This window comes from Parasteatoda tepidariorum, chromosome 3 (genome assembly GCF_982258835.1).
Source record: "Parasteatoda tepidariorum strain Cologne lab strain chromosome 3, Ptep-v5.0, whole genome shotgun sequence".
Lineage (NCBI taxonomy): Eukaryota > Metazoa > Arthropoda > Arachnida > Araneae > Theridiidae > Parasteatoda > Parasteatoda tepidariorum.
Window position 1 is genome coordinate 1,636,973 of NC_141757.1, and position 13,094 is coordinate 1,650,066.

The following is a 13,094-nucleotide window of genomic DNA, read 5'->3' on the forward strand; positions in this document are numbered from 1 at the left end:
CTATGCACCGCCGTGCTGATTCGAGGAATGAAAAGAAAATGCAATCATTGCTGGAAATTTCCACAAAAAAAAGAGAAAAAAGAAATTATTGCAACAAACTTTAGAATGAACAAGGTACCTAATTCACACAAATAAAGACGGTTTATTGTAAAATAAAACATCTTAAAAAAGATCCTTGTATTATCTTGAATTACAACACCCACTTATTAAATTTAATTTGCATACATTGAAATTTAAAAAAAACTATTAAATAGTTTTTTTGCACATAGGTTTAGATAGCTGGTTCGCAATTAAATTTTGTTCCAACTGCTTAGATGTACTTCTGATACTAGGGACACTGTCAAAAAGCGATTAAAAAACTGTCTACCAATCGCCAACTTTTTTCGTCAAAAATGCACTTCTTGTGCATTTCTTTTTTTTAAAAAAAATGCTTTACTTTTTAAAAAAAAAAATAGATATGGAACAGTTAAAATATTTTATAATATTCTGAAAATTACTTTATTTCACGATCGTTTATTCATAATTTTCTTGTAATGCTTTAGAAGAAATGTCTTACATTATTAATAGATTTTTGAAACAGTGGAGGAAAAATCCTAGAATAGCCCACCCTTTGGCGACTTTTTGAAATACTCCGAAAAGTTTAGGCAAATAGTAGTAGGTTGACATAACTCCCCGAAACCTAGTTTGGCGAGATTTCAAAAAATCGTCACGGGGTGGGCTATTCTAGGCCACTGTTAAAGATGCTGACCAGTAGCAAAATTTTACTCCCCATACTTTTGGGAGGCAAACCTCTTCACTTACAAGAAAAAATGAGGGAAACATCCTTTTTTATTAAAATGATTTATGAAACAATATTTGATAAGATGATTTGATTAATAATGACTTGATGAGAAAGTTCCACTGTCATAACACTTTTCTTCCAGTCGCTCCATCACTCGATGATGCGGTATTCATTTTACTTTGCTTAAAAGTGTAATTGTTCTTATTAAACTCCACCATCACACATCCTTTAGCTCCACAAAATCTGTTTTTAGTTATCTGAAATCAAAAAAGAAAAATTTAAAAACAAAAATGCAACTTAAATCAGACATTTCATTGTCTACTTTATGTAAAAACTCATTGCAAGTTATGAGCACAACTCTTCCGACGGTACATTATTAACTCTGAAAAGATATGTTAAAAAAATCCCACGGAGGTTAAGGTTTTTTTATATATTATTTTAAAACCGGGGTCGAACGGCCGACCCGATTTTTGGGGTTTACAACTTCTAATGTTTAACTCCGTAGCCTTGATTTTTTAATCCAATCTAGAAGACAAGGGAACTCCTGGATCAAGTATTGGAAGAAATTTGCCTTCCTGGAGAACTTTTTGATGGATTGCAGTACATGGAAAGGAAATATTCTTACGGTTAGCCTGACGGGGAGGGAACTATAAATCATGATCCGTCTACCACCGAGGCTATTTCCCATCAGCACTGTAGTCCTGGATGCGGAATTTGTATCGACCAGACATCGCTGAGTTTCGAACCCGGTTCACCTCATGGGAAGGAGAACGCTCCATCCCCATAGCCATTGCGGCTCAGAGGTTTCACAATTCCCAAACAAGTTTCCCCATACATCTGAAGCTGGGTAAGCTTCAAACCGCCACTGGGGATGAAAAAATACCTCTCCTAAATCAAAATTTTTCCTCTTTTTTCGGTAAAAAAAAAAAAGATTAAAAGTACAGGAAACACTTCTATACTATAAAATTTTTTCCCCATATTTCTCAAGAATTACTCAAAGAATCATTTCATAACTTCAGAAGTGATTTCTCATACTTATCAATTAAATTTAAAGCTTTTAGAGGCTTGAGGGACCGACAATAAATTACAAACGGAAAAAAAGAGATTTTGAACATGCCAAAAATGTAGCAATAAATTTGTAGCTTTTGACAATTATTTTGGTTATTATATGCAATAATTTTACAAACTTTCGTAAGCCTAGCTTATTTATGAAAAAAAATAAACATTTTTATAAAAAAATAACAACTTAGTCTTACGTCTTTTCGCTCTAACTCTAAAACTATTCAATGAATTGAAAAAAAATTTTTAGAGCAATTTAAAATAAATTAAGATAATTTTTGCTTTAAAAATTTGAAAAAAATCACTGAAAACTGTGCAATTTATAAGTAATTAGAATATTTAGCACATGCACAAAAAAAAATTAAACAATTTATTTTTTCATAATTTTGTAGTGAATGGCATTTGACAACTAATGAAAAAATTCCGAATTCAATATCTTAAAAATTTAAAAAGTTTCAAGCAATGTTCTGAGTAGTTCTTGGATTTTTTAAAAGAAAATCAAAATGATAAAGGGTTTTTCTACATATATTATCTTCTATCATAAGACAAATAACAAATGATAATATAATATAATAGATGTTCATATACTGAAATATGATTGTATAAGGAAAGATGCAATACTTTTATGGAAGAGATTCCCAGCAATAATGAAGTCATTTTTAATAAATCTTGTTTAACAATACGAAATGAAATTTGTGGAAATCCCCTTATCATTTTAATCTTTCCTTTAAAAATATGAAAACTACTTTGAAAATTGCTTAAAACTTAAATTATTGCATTTTTTTTAATTTTATTTGTTGAATATTTTAATGTTATAGTAAAAAAAATGCAAGAAAAAAATTTTCTTTTTAATAAAAATATGCATATTTCTATAAATATTTAAGAGAGAATAATTCTCCGTATTTTATTTTATGACCGTCGTTGAACAGCGAGTTTAGGTTTTACGACTACTAATGCTCAACTCATAGCCTTGTCACTTTGAACTCAATCCAGAATACAAGGGAGCTCCTAAATCAAGTATAGGAAGAAATTTGCCTTCGTGGAGAACTTTTTGATCAAACTAACCCGCATTTGCATTGCACGGAGAGAAAAACCATGAAATTCTCCAACGGTCAGCCTGACGGCAAGGGGAATCTAACCCATGATCTGACTACCACTGAGGATATTTTACGTCAGCACTGTGAACAGTTCGAACCAAAAGCGGAATTCGTAACAAAATGCCATTGCTGGATTTGAACCTGGTTCCACTCATTGGAAGGGGAATACTCTATACCCTGAGCCATCTTTTACAGAATTATTGCCTTTTGCAATATATTTAGTTACTTAATTTTTCTTATTCTAGACATTCTTGTGAAAGAGCACCAAAAGTTCACTGTATTTCATGACCCTTGCTTATTATTGCTATTGTATAAATTTGCCCAAGTATTAAGTATAATTGTATGATAAAATACAATTAGGTTGAGAAAGGAAAATATATGAAAAACTGAAATATATGAAATAAAATATATATGATATATGAAAATATTTATGAAGAAATGTTTCCATAGCCATGGAAACATTTCATCATAGGTTATAACATACAATAGTTTAATGGTAGAAATTTTCTATATGAATTAAATAATATACGATATACTTAAATGGTTTTACCTATAAAAAAAATTTAACCATACACTTTCGCAATATTCTTCGGACAAAAATTTGCCATGCTCATATGGAAATGCACTTTCATGGCAAAAGTGTATAGCAAAATTTTAACCTAGGTAAAAACGCATGGTGTTATTTTTTAAAAGGCAAATTTTTCTAAGGGAGAGAAAATACAGTTTCCAAATTAACAATGAAGAGGGGTACTCACGTGTATGTACTGACGAGTTTTCGTGTTCTGTAATATCAAAATATTATCTGCTTCCTGAGTGGCTTTTGAAGTTCCAGATATAGATGCATTATTCAATTCTGTAAATTCTGGTTCCTGTGAAAGCAACATTAGAATTAAACACAGATTTATAAAAACACAATTGCTTCATTTCGGCTTTAACGTTAAGCAGGTAGTACCTGCTTAGCATTAAAGCAGGGTAAATTTACTACCGTTTAGCAGTACCTTCGCAAATTTCAACTTCAGAAAAAATGGCAGTTTCACAAAATACTTTTAACCCCTTAACGATCGGTTAATTTTCAAGAAAACAGTCATAAAAGGGCCTATTTTGCCAAATATGCGTATTTGATTAGTGCTGACATCTAGTTTAAAATAAACTATCTACAATTACCTTAAAAATATCCTGGTACTGCCATCTGGTGCGTAAAATGAGAAATAAAATGTTTTCCAGACAAAAGTAGTTAATTTTATTCTTATTGGCGCGTTAGTACTGAACACTCTAGCCCGGAATTTTCACGGGAGCGAAAAATAGAGGGCAAAACCTCACCCCATCATTTTTAAGGGAGTGAGAAGGAAGGGATTAAAAAGCAAGTTCTCACGCAAACCTCATTCTCGTTGCAATCTATGGAAAATAGAAGCTTTTCTGCCAGATGTCTTTTATGAAAAGGTAGCACATGTTTGGTCAGATACTGCAATATAGTAAGCCTAATCAGACGCTTACGTGATATCAAAGCAAGCTTTTTTGTCGCTGACTTTTTTAAAATTAAACAACCCTTTATAAAGTTTACAGGAAGTCGAAATTTTTTTATGAACCATTCTTTTCTCTGTGAAACTTTTTTCTCTATGACCCAGTAGAAAATGTTCTCATAATTAAAATAACTTTTAGTGCTAGTACTGTTAAATGAATGTTTTTATAAAATTCAATTGTAAATTTAACTATGGGCAGTGATTTTTATGGATTTTGAAAATTGGATAAAATTTTTGGCCCAAAATTTTACAACAGCAAATTTGTTTTTGAACATGATTTGAATTATCAAAACTTAAATTTGAACTACAGATAAACAAAAACGAAAAAATCATTTTTAAAAATGTCAAAAGAAACTACAAATGTGATGTGTGGCGCATAGGGGGGAATTAAAACAACGGCTAGCTAACTTTTATTTTATTACAAACAACATGACTATAGTTAGCACTCAGCACATTCACAATATATAAAACATATATGAAGAAGAAGAAAACAAGGAGCTCTGCATGGCAGGCTTTCTACTGTTCGTTCACACTATCTCACTGTGAGATTATTTTCTAGTTCTCGATAGGGGGCGTTGCTAGTTTAGTTTCTCCTAATCATATTTTTGAAAATATTTTTTTAAAAATTGGATGGAACACAATTTAAATATACTAACATTTTCATGTGACCAAAAAATGTATTTCTGAAGAAGTCAAATATATATTTTTAAAAAAATAAAGTACAACAAGTTAAATTTGTAATTTCAGTGAAATTTCATTTTATGAAGAAAAAACAATTTTGAATCTGCATAAATGAGATGACCTTTGTCTTATTTATAAATTCTGTTCACATATGTGGCATACATACCAAGCCAAATTAAAAACCAAACTATGAAAAAAAGAAAGTTTTCAAGCAGTGGCATAAAAAAACAGCATAAAAAATAACGGATAATTTAATTAATATTGCAGATAAACAGAATTATAAAAAAGTTGCCTATAAAACTAAGCGTGTTTCACGATAAGTTGGATTCACTTAATTGAATACAAACAGGAAGCTACCCTAAGCAACCTGGTGCCCTCTCTTTCATTTTTGTTTTTCCCCCCTTAAAATTCCAGAGTTAAAAAAAAGAGGTCATTTTGTTGAGAAAATATATAATTCTTATTATTTTACGTAAGAATATTTTTCTAACATATGGATCGTAATAAAATGACCATTTGAAAAATAATTAAGAGTACTTGGGAAAAAAATAGATAATACAGAATGTGCAATATCATAAGTGGTAATAAAAGTGAATTAATTTTACTTATTAACAATCTATAACAATAACCACATGTTGTACACATTACAAACGGTTTTTATCTCTTTTTCAGAGTTTCAAAAGTTGATAAATCTCAAAGAATAATCTAACCTTAATTTTTTTTTATCCTATCAAATTTCTTATACATTTCTCAGCACACCTTTTTCATTTCAAATTTCCAAGTGTTATAGTTTTTGCACATTCAAACAAAATGTAAGGTTAAATTGAAGGCGTAGAACAGATACGACCCTTACAATTTCTTAACGTTGAGAGATTAATAAAGTATTTATTTTAGAAAAAGGCATTCATTGTTCATTTTGAACCATTTCGGGAGATCGAATATTTTTATCTTTGAATTAAAATAGGAAAGAATGTATTGAAAAATGCTCAAACCCCACGATTAGACTTTCTGGGAAAGCAAGGAGCTTGGTTTCATATCCAAGTCAATCCATTTACCAAAAAAAAGTAACAAAAAAGCAAACATTTTTTCAAGCAATCTATAAATTTTAATGTCATTCAAATTTATGCAAGAAAGGGTAATTCTATAACAAATAGTGACAACAGCTGTCCTGCGTGAGGGGGGGATCGTGACAGCTTAAGAATGGAGGAAAAATTAAGAGAAAGGATTAAAGGGAGATCCTTAAACTAAGGGGGCATTTCCCACCCACTTTTGAGCATCCCAAGTTGTCTTCATCTGCCTTTCATTTTTTGAAGTCTGTTGCATTTATACTCATTTTGTCATACAGATAAATATTTCAAATTTAAATTTGAAAAATTCAACTTCTTAATTATAGTTTAATTTTAACGAACAGCATTTCCAATTTCTGTTTTTATTTAAATTCCTTTTTTTACTTTGTTTTTCCACACTTTATTTGCCCTACGATAAATATCTCAAAATAGAGAGGTGTGCTAAATGGTTATTTTCGGGTTTCATACATTTCAACTTCATTTATTTACCATTAAGCTGAAGGACTTTTATAAAAAAGTGAAAAATGGAGCTTTCCAAGAAGCACCATTTCACTGCACCACAGACTACTCATTTATGATCAAATAGTAATGACAACACGCATTCATACAAATGATGCGGGTTATTTATACAGATTTCGTATCTTTATAATTTGTACATAAACAAAATAGGAAGGGATGCAGATGCTTATAAATATTCAAAATAAATTATAACAAAAAAAATCAAGCTCTTTTTTTCATTTGTTTTTGAATTACACTTAAAATACTTTAAAGTTTTATGATATTCGTTTTCAAAAGGTTATATCAATTTTAATAGTTCAGAGTCAGATAAGATTTATAAGATTCTTATGAATTTCAGCAAAGTGGAGATTTTTCTACATGCAACAAAGAATAACCACTGGAAAATCTACAATACGGTAAAAACTGCTTATTCTAGTGCTCAATGAAAATGAAATAATTCCACACAAATGAATTATAATTGTATTTAAATTACGTATATTCATAAAAATTTTTGTACGAAATCAATAGGGCTCATTTTATTTCAATCTGAAATTCTCTGAGTGATAAAATTTTATTGAAATATAATCAAGGACGTGAAAAATTAACATTATTTAATTCAAGAAATAAAAGAGGATGATGCTGCAAGATAGAAATTTTTTCTTTAGGAAGAAAAATAAACCCTGATTCATAACAAATGTGTGGCCTCAAAACATTTACTGTCTAAAAATAGTTTCCCTACTGTTTCATCTTGAAACTCAATTTATTTACCCTCATTTAATAATAAAAGTGCGTAAAATTCCAAAGAACAAATTAAAACTTAAAAAAAAAAATATAAAAATATCTATTTATGTTTCAAATGAAGAAGAGGTTTCTAACAAGAATTCGTTCTATCTTATACAAGTAATTATTAATTAATTATTAATACAATTACTAATTACCAACTAATTAGTAATTGTTATTCGCAGATGAAATGCTTTCCCAATAAATACCAATACTGCCAAAAAAATAAGGAAAAATTTTAAAATATATAAAAATAGAAACAAAAAAAAGAAGAAAAATGGTAATCAATTCATGTTCTTACACCAAAGTTGTAAAATAATGGTAGTAAAATGATAATTTGAGTAATGTAGGGCATATTATTTCTAAAGAAGACTGTTCAAAAAAAGAGTCCTACATAACATCTGCTGATTTAAGCTAAATGCAATTAAAAAATAAATTAGAATGTAAAATATTTTTAACGACGGAAATCTTATGATTGAGTGCATTCGAACCGCAATGAAATGCTCAGTTAAATAAATTATTTCAACTTCGAACTAACCTATTGAAAGTAAGCATTTTATATAGCATTTAATTAAATGGATGATGGTGGATTAAATGTTGGTTTAATTCATAATTTCACCCTTTAACGGACCCTTTATATCTAGCAATAATATGTGAAACTATATTTTGGATTGAACTTGAGTAAAGGAAAGAAATGCATTTGATCAAATTAATGTGAATTTTAATATGATTTGTGAGTGTGCGTGTGTGTGTGGGGGGGTGGTAGTGGTGATAGGTGTACCATCATTCATAAGAGGCTAATAAAATAATGATTTATACTTCTTTTGAAATACAAAATAAATTTAGGTGTGGAAAAAATATGGAGGAAGAATCTATAAGAAGATATTTTTTGACAAGAGTAAATAATATCTAAAAATTGGCATTTGGATACCAAATTTGTTTTTCGTCTGAGTTATTAACATCTAGCAGCACACATTGAAAGCGGTTACCATGCAATTTTTAAAAATTGCTAAAATGGGTGGTACTTACCACAGACAGAATGTCACTCAATACACGATCTAACAGCTGTTATAATACATTACTTGTTATAAATCAATGTTAGAAATACCTTTCGAGGATGAATGACGAGAGTGACGTGACAATGGAACTGAGTTGCAAATCCTCTGAAAGCTCCAAATATTTCGTCCTGTTTTCGCAGCTGATCCATTGAAGAATTCAAGTTTTCAATATTCATCATAAATTGTAAGTTATCAACAACAATATGGCTGACATTATAAACTCGGACATATAACCTCATAGCCTTCAACAAAAACAATTTATAAAAATTGGATAAATATTTTAATAATAGTGTGAAAATTCATTAAAAACAATGCTTGAAAATCTTTTATTCAAATCTAAAAAAGTTTGGTGTTATGACCCATTTAATTCTATAAAGAAATTGCAGCAATGCGACACCCAAAACGTGCATAGGTTTTCATAAAAAAATGGACTATTTGTGATTTTTAAACATTGGTTTTAATGAAATTTAGGTAAATATTTACGATAGCCACACTATTACAATGTGGGCAATTTTATGTATATTTTTACAGCTAACAACAGTATCAGTGGATAGCGTTTGTGTAGATTAGAAACTTTTTACAGGTTCGCTTGTTTTCAACTTATGTAAATAATTTTAAAAAATTTGAAAAAAAAATCTAATAAATTTTGAAGAATTTTCCAGAAGTTTTTAAAAACTATAAAAAAAAATTATTAAAATTTTACCTCTTTTTTTAAATAACTGAATTCCTACAAACTGAAATGATTTTTTCACAGAAAAAATTTCCAAATAATTTTAATTGGAAATTCATTATCAGTGCAATAAATCTAGAGAAGAAGAAATACTCTTTGATGACAGTCTCTTCATGATCTGAATCTATAAATATACCTGATTTTAAATGAAAGATGTTTTGACAGTTATTTTATCAGCTTTAGTTAATATGGTTTTTATAACAATTTTAGAAAAAAATTCTGTGCAACCTTTTTTGTTAAACTTGTACTACATAAAATACTTCATCCCATTACTATGTTTTCAATCCAGATAAGAAATGAATCCTATAAATGCTTTTCTTTTGACAAATATAACCCAGTATATTCAGGACACCCTTTGTTTCAGTAATGAAATTTATGGAACGTATTTTTCACCTCATTATAGATAACAAGAAAATTGCCTAGAAGCTGAAATAGCTATAAAGTCCCCCTTCCAATGGGCAGACGAATTAGCCATCTGTTCATTTAATTAATTTTCTGACAACAAATGTAAATCATGCCAAATGCAGTTTTCTGATTGTTAACTTTGTCATCTAGCTGTGAACAGTTCATATCCTTGCTGACAATACGGCAGAATTCAGCTAAATTTGTGAAATCACGATGGCTCAATCAAGCCAATCAGAAGCCTGTATTTTTTGCAAACATATCGCATTTTGTGATATGTAAAAATACAGGTATTTGATAGGTCCATCGTAATTGCAAAAATTTAGTTAAATTCTGCCCTAGAAAGCCATGGGTTTACGAAATATAGATTGTGTTCATACGATAGATTAATAAAAAAAACTAACATAAACCTGACATATTTTTCACTGTACTGATATTTTGTTTAAAAAAAGTTCATTAAAGAAGGAAACGTAAAATAAACTTTCTATTTGATTTCTCTCCCCCCCCCTTTCATGTGGGTGGCTGGGGCAACTGCCCCGTATGCCCCTGCCTTAGTCAGGCTCTGAGTATATTGACAACATATACATACGCTAAAATGAACATACTGACAGAAAAACATAAAACCCAATTATAATGAACTACACAAATGCATTTATTTAATGCTCAAAGTTACCATGTTATCCCCGAAAGCAAATTAGGCTTTCACAAAATAAAATATTCTTGTTTTGAAAAAAATCTCTAAACATTTTCCCCAAACAATCGTAAAAAAAATTACCTGAAACATTTCCTTCACACTTTGGCGTCCTCGAATGTTAAGAACATACATTGGAAGTTTCTCAAATTTATCAAACCACTGATGAAATTCTTCTGTATTTTCAATAAATGAACACCTTTAAATAATAAAGATACAGACATAGATAAAATCAGAAAACTATATGTTTATTAGTGTTACATGGGTAATTCTAAGAATATTTTAAAATTTTCAGAATAGTCTTTTTAAAAGAAACCCTAATAATTATTATATCCTAATAACTTGTATTGCATAATAACTTGAATGTTATAATTTTACAGTGCTTCACTTCAACAGCGTTCTACTTTAAGATCTGACACTTTACTCTGTATTATTGACAATAGTTTTTTTAAAAAAAAAAAAATACTGAATAATACAGTTTATGCCAATAATGATTTAGAGAAAGCAAGAAAATGACAACATAAAAAATCTTTTTAAAATTTCTTTCAATGGATTTTTCTCTGTTACTATTGAAAGATTTCACACATTGGATTGAATTTGAGATAACTGCCAGATAGCCTTACTAAACTTTGGTTTATTTGCCTCTTCTGAAAGGGTGGCGCCAGACTCTGCTAATGAATATTATATTCGTCCATATAACCCTTTGAAAACCATTCATTGTGCACATACTCTATAATTGCTTTTAACAATTTAAAAGTAAAAAAATTAGACTGAGAAAAATATATATGCAGTTTTAAAGCAATATCTCTGGTGACATGAGAAGAAAATTACCTTCTGAAACATTTTTAAATACATGTAATTGTTAAGACCAGTGCCTTCTAAAAAGCTAACAATAATGGTATTGATTAAACTTTAAATACTCTATTGTATGAAATCAGATTTTTGTGACAGTTAGTTGCGGAATTGGGTGAGAATTACCCATATAACAATATAAATCTAAGAGCATTAACTTTCTGAGACAATAATAGGATGGAACCTTCCATAAACATCCAGATGAATCTTGAATTCTTATGAGTGCAAAGTATTGTAATAGCATCACTTATTACATTTTTTTTAAATGTTGGTTATGACTCAAAATGAAAGGTTCGAACATAGAAAAAGCATTTTGTGATTATATTATTGAGTAATGGTGTTAATATTATAAATATTACAGGAGGGACTATTTTTCAGAAAGGTTGATCATAGGTTGAAAATACATTTAGAAGCGTTTATGCCCAGACAAAGTTAATTTAGATGTTTTAAAGCTATATGAATATTATCTTCAAAAGCACAATTGCCCGATGAGCCCCATGAAAGACTCTGTCGATAAACCCTCGAAGAATAGCACTCTGGCATTGCACTCTTATTCAGGCCTAATTGTCTTCTGAATGTTTCCTGGATTTATGGTAATGTGATGATAGGCTTTCAAGGAAATCCAAGTTTTGATTTTCAAAAAACGTATAGCGAGGAAAATATGTCTTACATAAAAAAAAATTGACATAAATATTTTTATGATCAATTGATATCCCTCAGTTATGAATTCCATTAAAACCTATAAAAACTGAACAATTAAAAAAATTTTGAAGCTTCTCAATGCCACTTAAAATCGTATAGCATGCATTTCAGAGACCACTAGAACATGTCATAATTATGACTTATAATGTATATTAAGAAGGTACTCACTGAGCATATTGACAAAACATAATTTCCAGCAATCGTTCATTTGATATTTCAAAACTTGCCCACAAAGTTGGAAGCTGAAGAGTAATAATTCATTTCAAGAGAGAACAAAATTCAATATATATAAAAGAACATTGAATTGAATTGAAAGGGAACTTACTCCTTGAACACACAAATCAAGACTGTATTCGCTGACAAAAGTAGTTTTTCCAGTACCTGTTTGACCAGAAAATACTGTCAGCTCTCCTTTTCGATGTCCTTTCAGTATTTCATTCAAAGCAGAAAATCTTTTCCACTAAAATAAATATTATTTGGTTAATAGTGTTTTCTATTGAGAATTTACAGAAAAATGATTAATAAAAAACAAGAATTTTCTTTTCTTGTAAGAAGAATATTAAATGCTTATTAGGAAATATGACAAGTATTTGCATTTATTAGCATTACAACATAAATGTGTGATAATTTTAATGTAATCATTTTTTTTTGCACATAAATTGTACCCAAATGTATACAATAAATAAAGCAAAGTACAGATCTGTGCAATGCTAATTTTTGAGAAAAAATTTCTTTTTTTGCTTAAGAATGAACGAAAGCAACTAAGAAAAGCAGCTAGTGAAGCCTTTAAAAGACTAAATTTGTTTTCAGTATAAATCCCAATTATAATTCATCTCATCAAAAAACTACAATTAATTGCAGTGTTTGTTTCCTTAAAAAGTATTTAAGAGATATTTCTTTGCCCAATTTGAATTCAATAATAGTGCAGCAAATGTAATGTACCACACCATCATCATCAATGGCTCGACAGTCCCGGGTAGGCCCTGGCCTCCTCGAGATGCTTTTCCCAGGCTAACCTTTTTCCTGCTAGCGCTTTCCAGTTTTTGATTTTTAAGACCAAAATATATTTTTCTAGACCACCTATCCATTTCAAATTCAGACTTCCTCTGTTTTGTGTGCTAACTGGTCTGCCATTGAAAACTCTTTTTGTGGTACAATATTCGTCCATTCTGATAACGT

At 29.7% G+C, this 13,094-nt stretch overlaps 1 protein-coding gene across 4 annotated transcripts in view; it reads right to left on the reverse strand.

The window, feature by feature from the left end:
* Positions 1-810: 810 nt before the first annotated feature.
* mtDNA-helicase (mitochondrial DNA helicase) overlaps positions 811-13,094 on the reverse strand; it is a 36,866-nt gene continuing 24,582 nt past the window's right edge. For 3 of the 4 annotated variants that reach the window (XM_087158579.1, XM_087158580.1, XM_087158578.1), the window contains exons 9-14: positions 12,241-12,375; positions 12,084-12,157; positions 10,446-10,560; positions 8,589-8,780; positions 3,693-3,806; positions 811-1,038 (exon numbers count right to left, since the gene is read on the reverse strand). In XM_087158579.1, coding sequence (XP_087014705.1) covers positions 904-1,038; positions 3,693-3,806; positions 8,589-8,780; positions 10,446-10,560; positions 12,084-12,157; positions 12,241-12,375 — 765 coding nt within the window. In that variant the 3' untranslated portion in view covers positions 811-903. The remainder of the gene's footprint in view (positions 1,039-3,692; positions 3,807-8,588; positions 8,781-10,445; positions 10,561-12,083; positions 12,158-12,240; positions 12,376-13,094) is intronic. The other variant, XM_087158581.1, reaches the window with a different exon arrangement.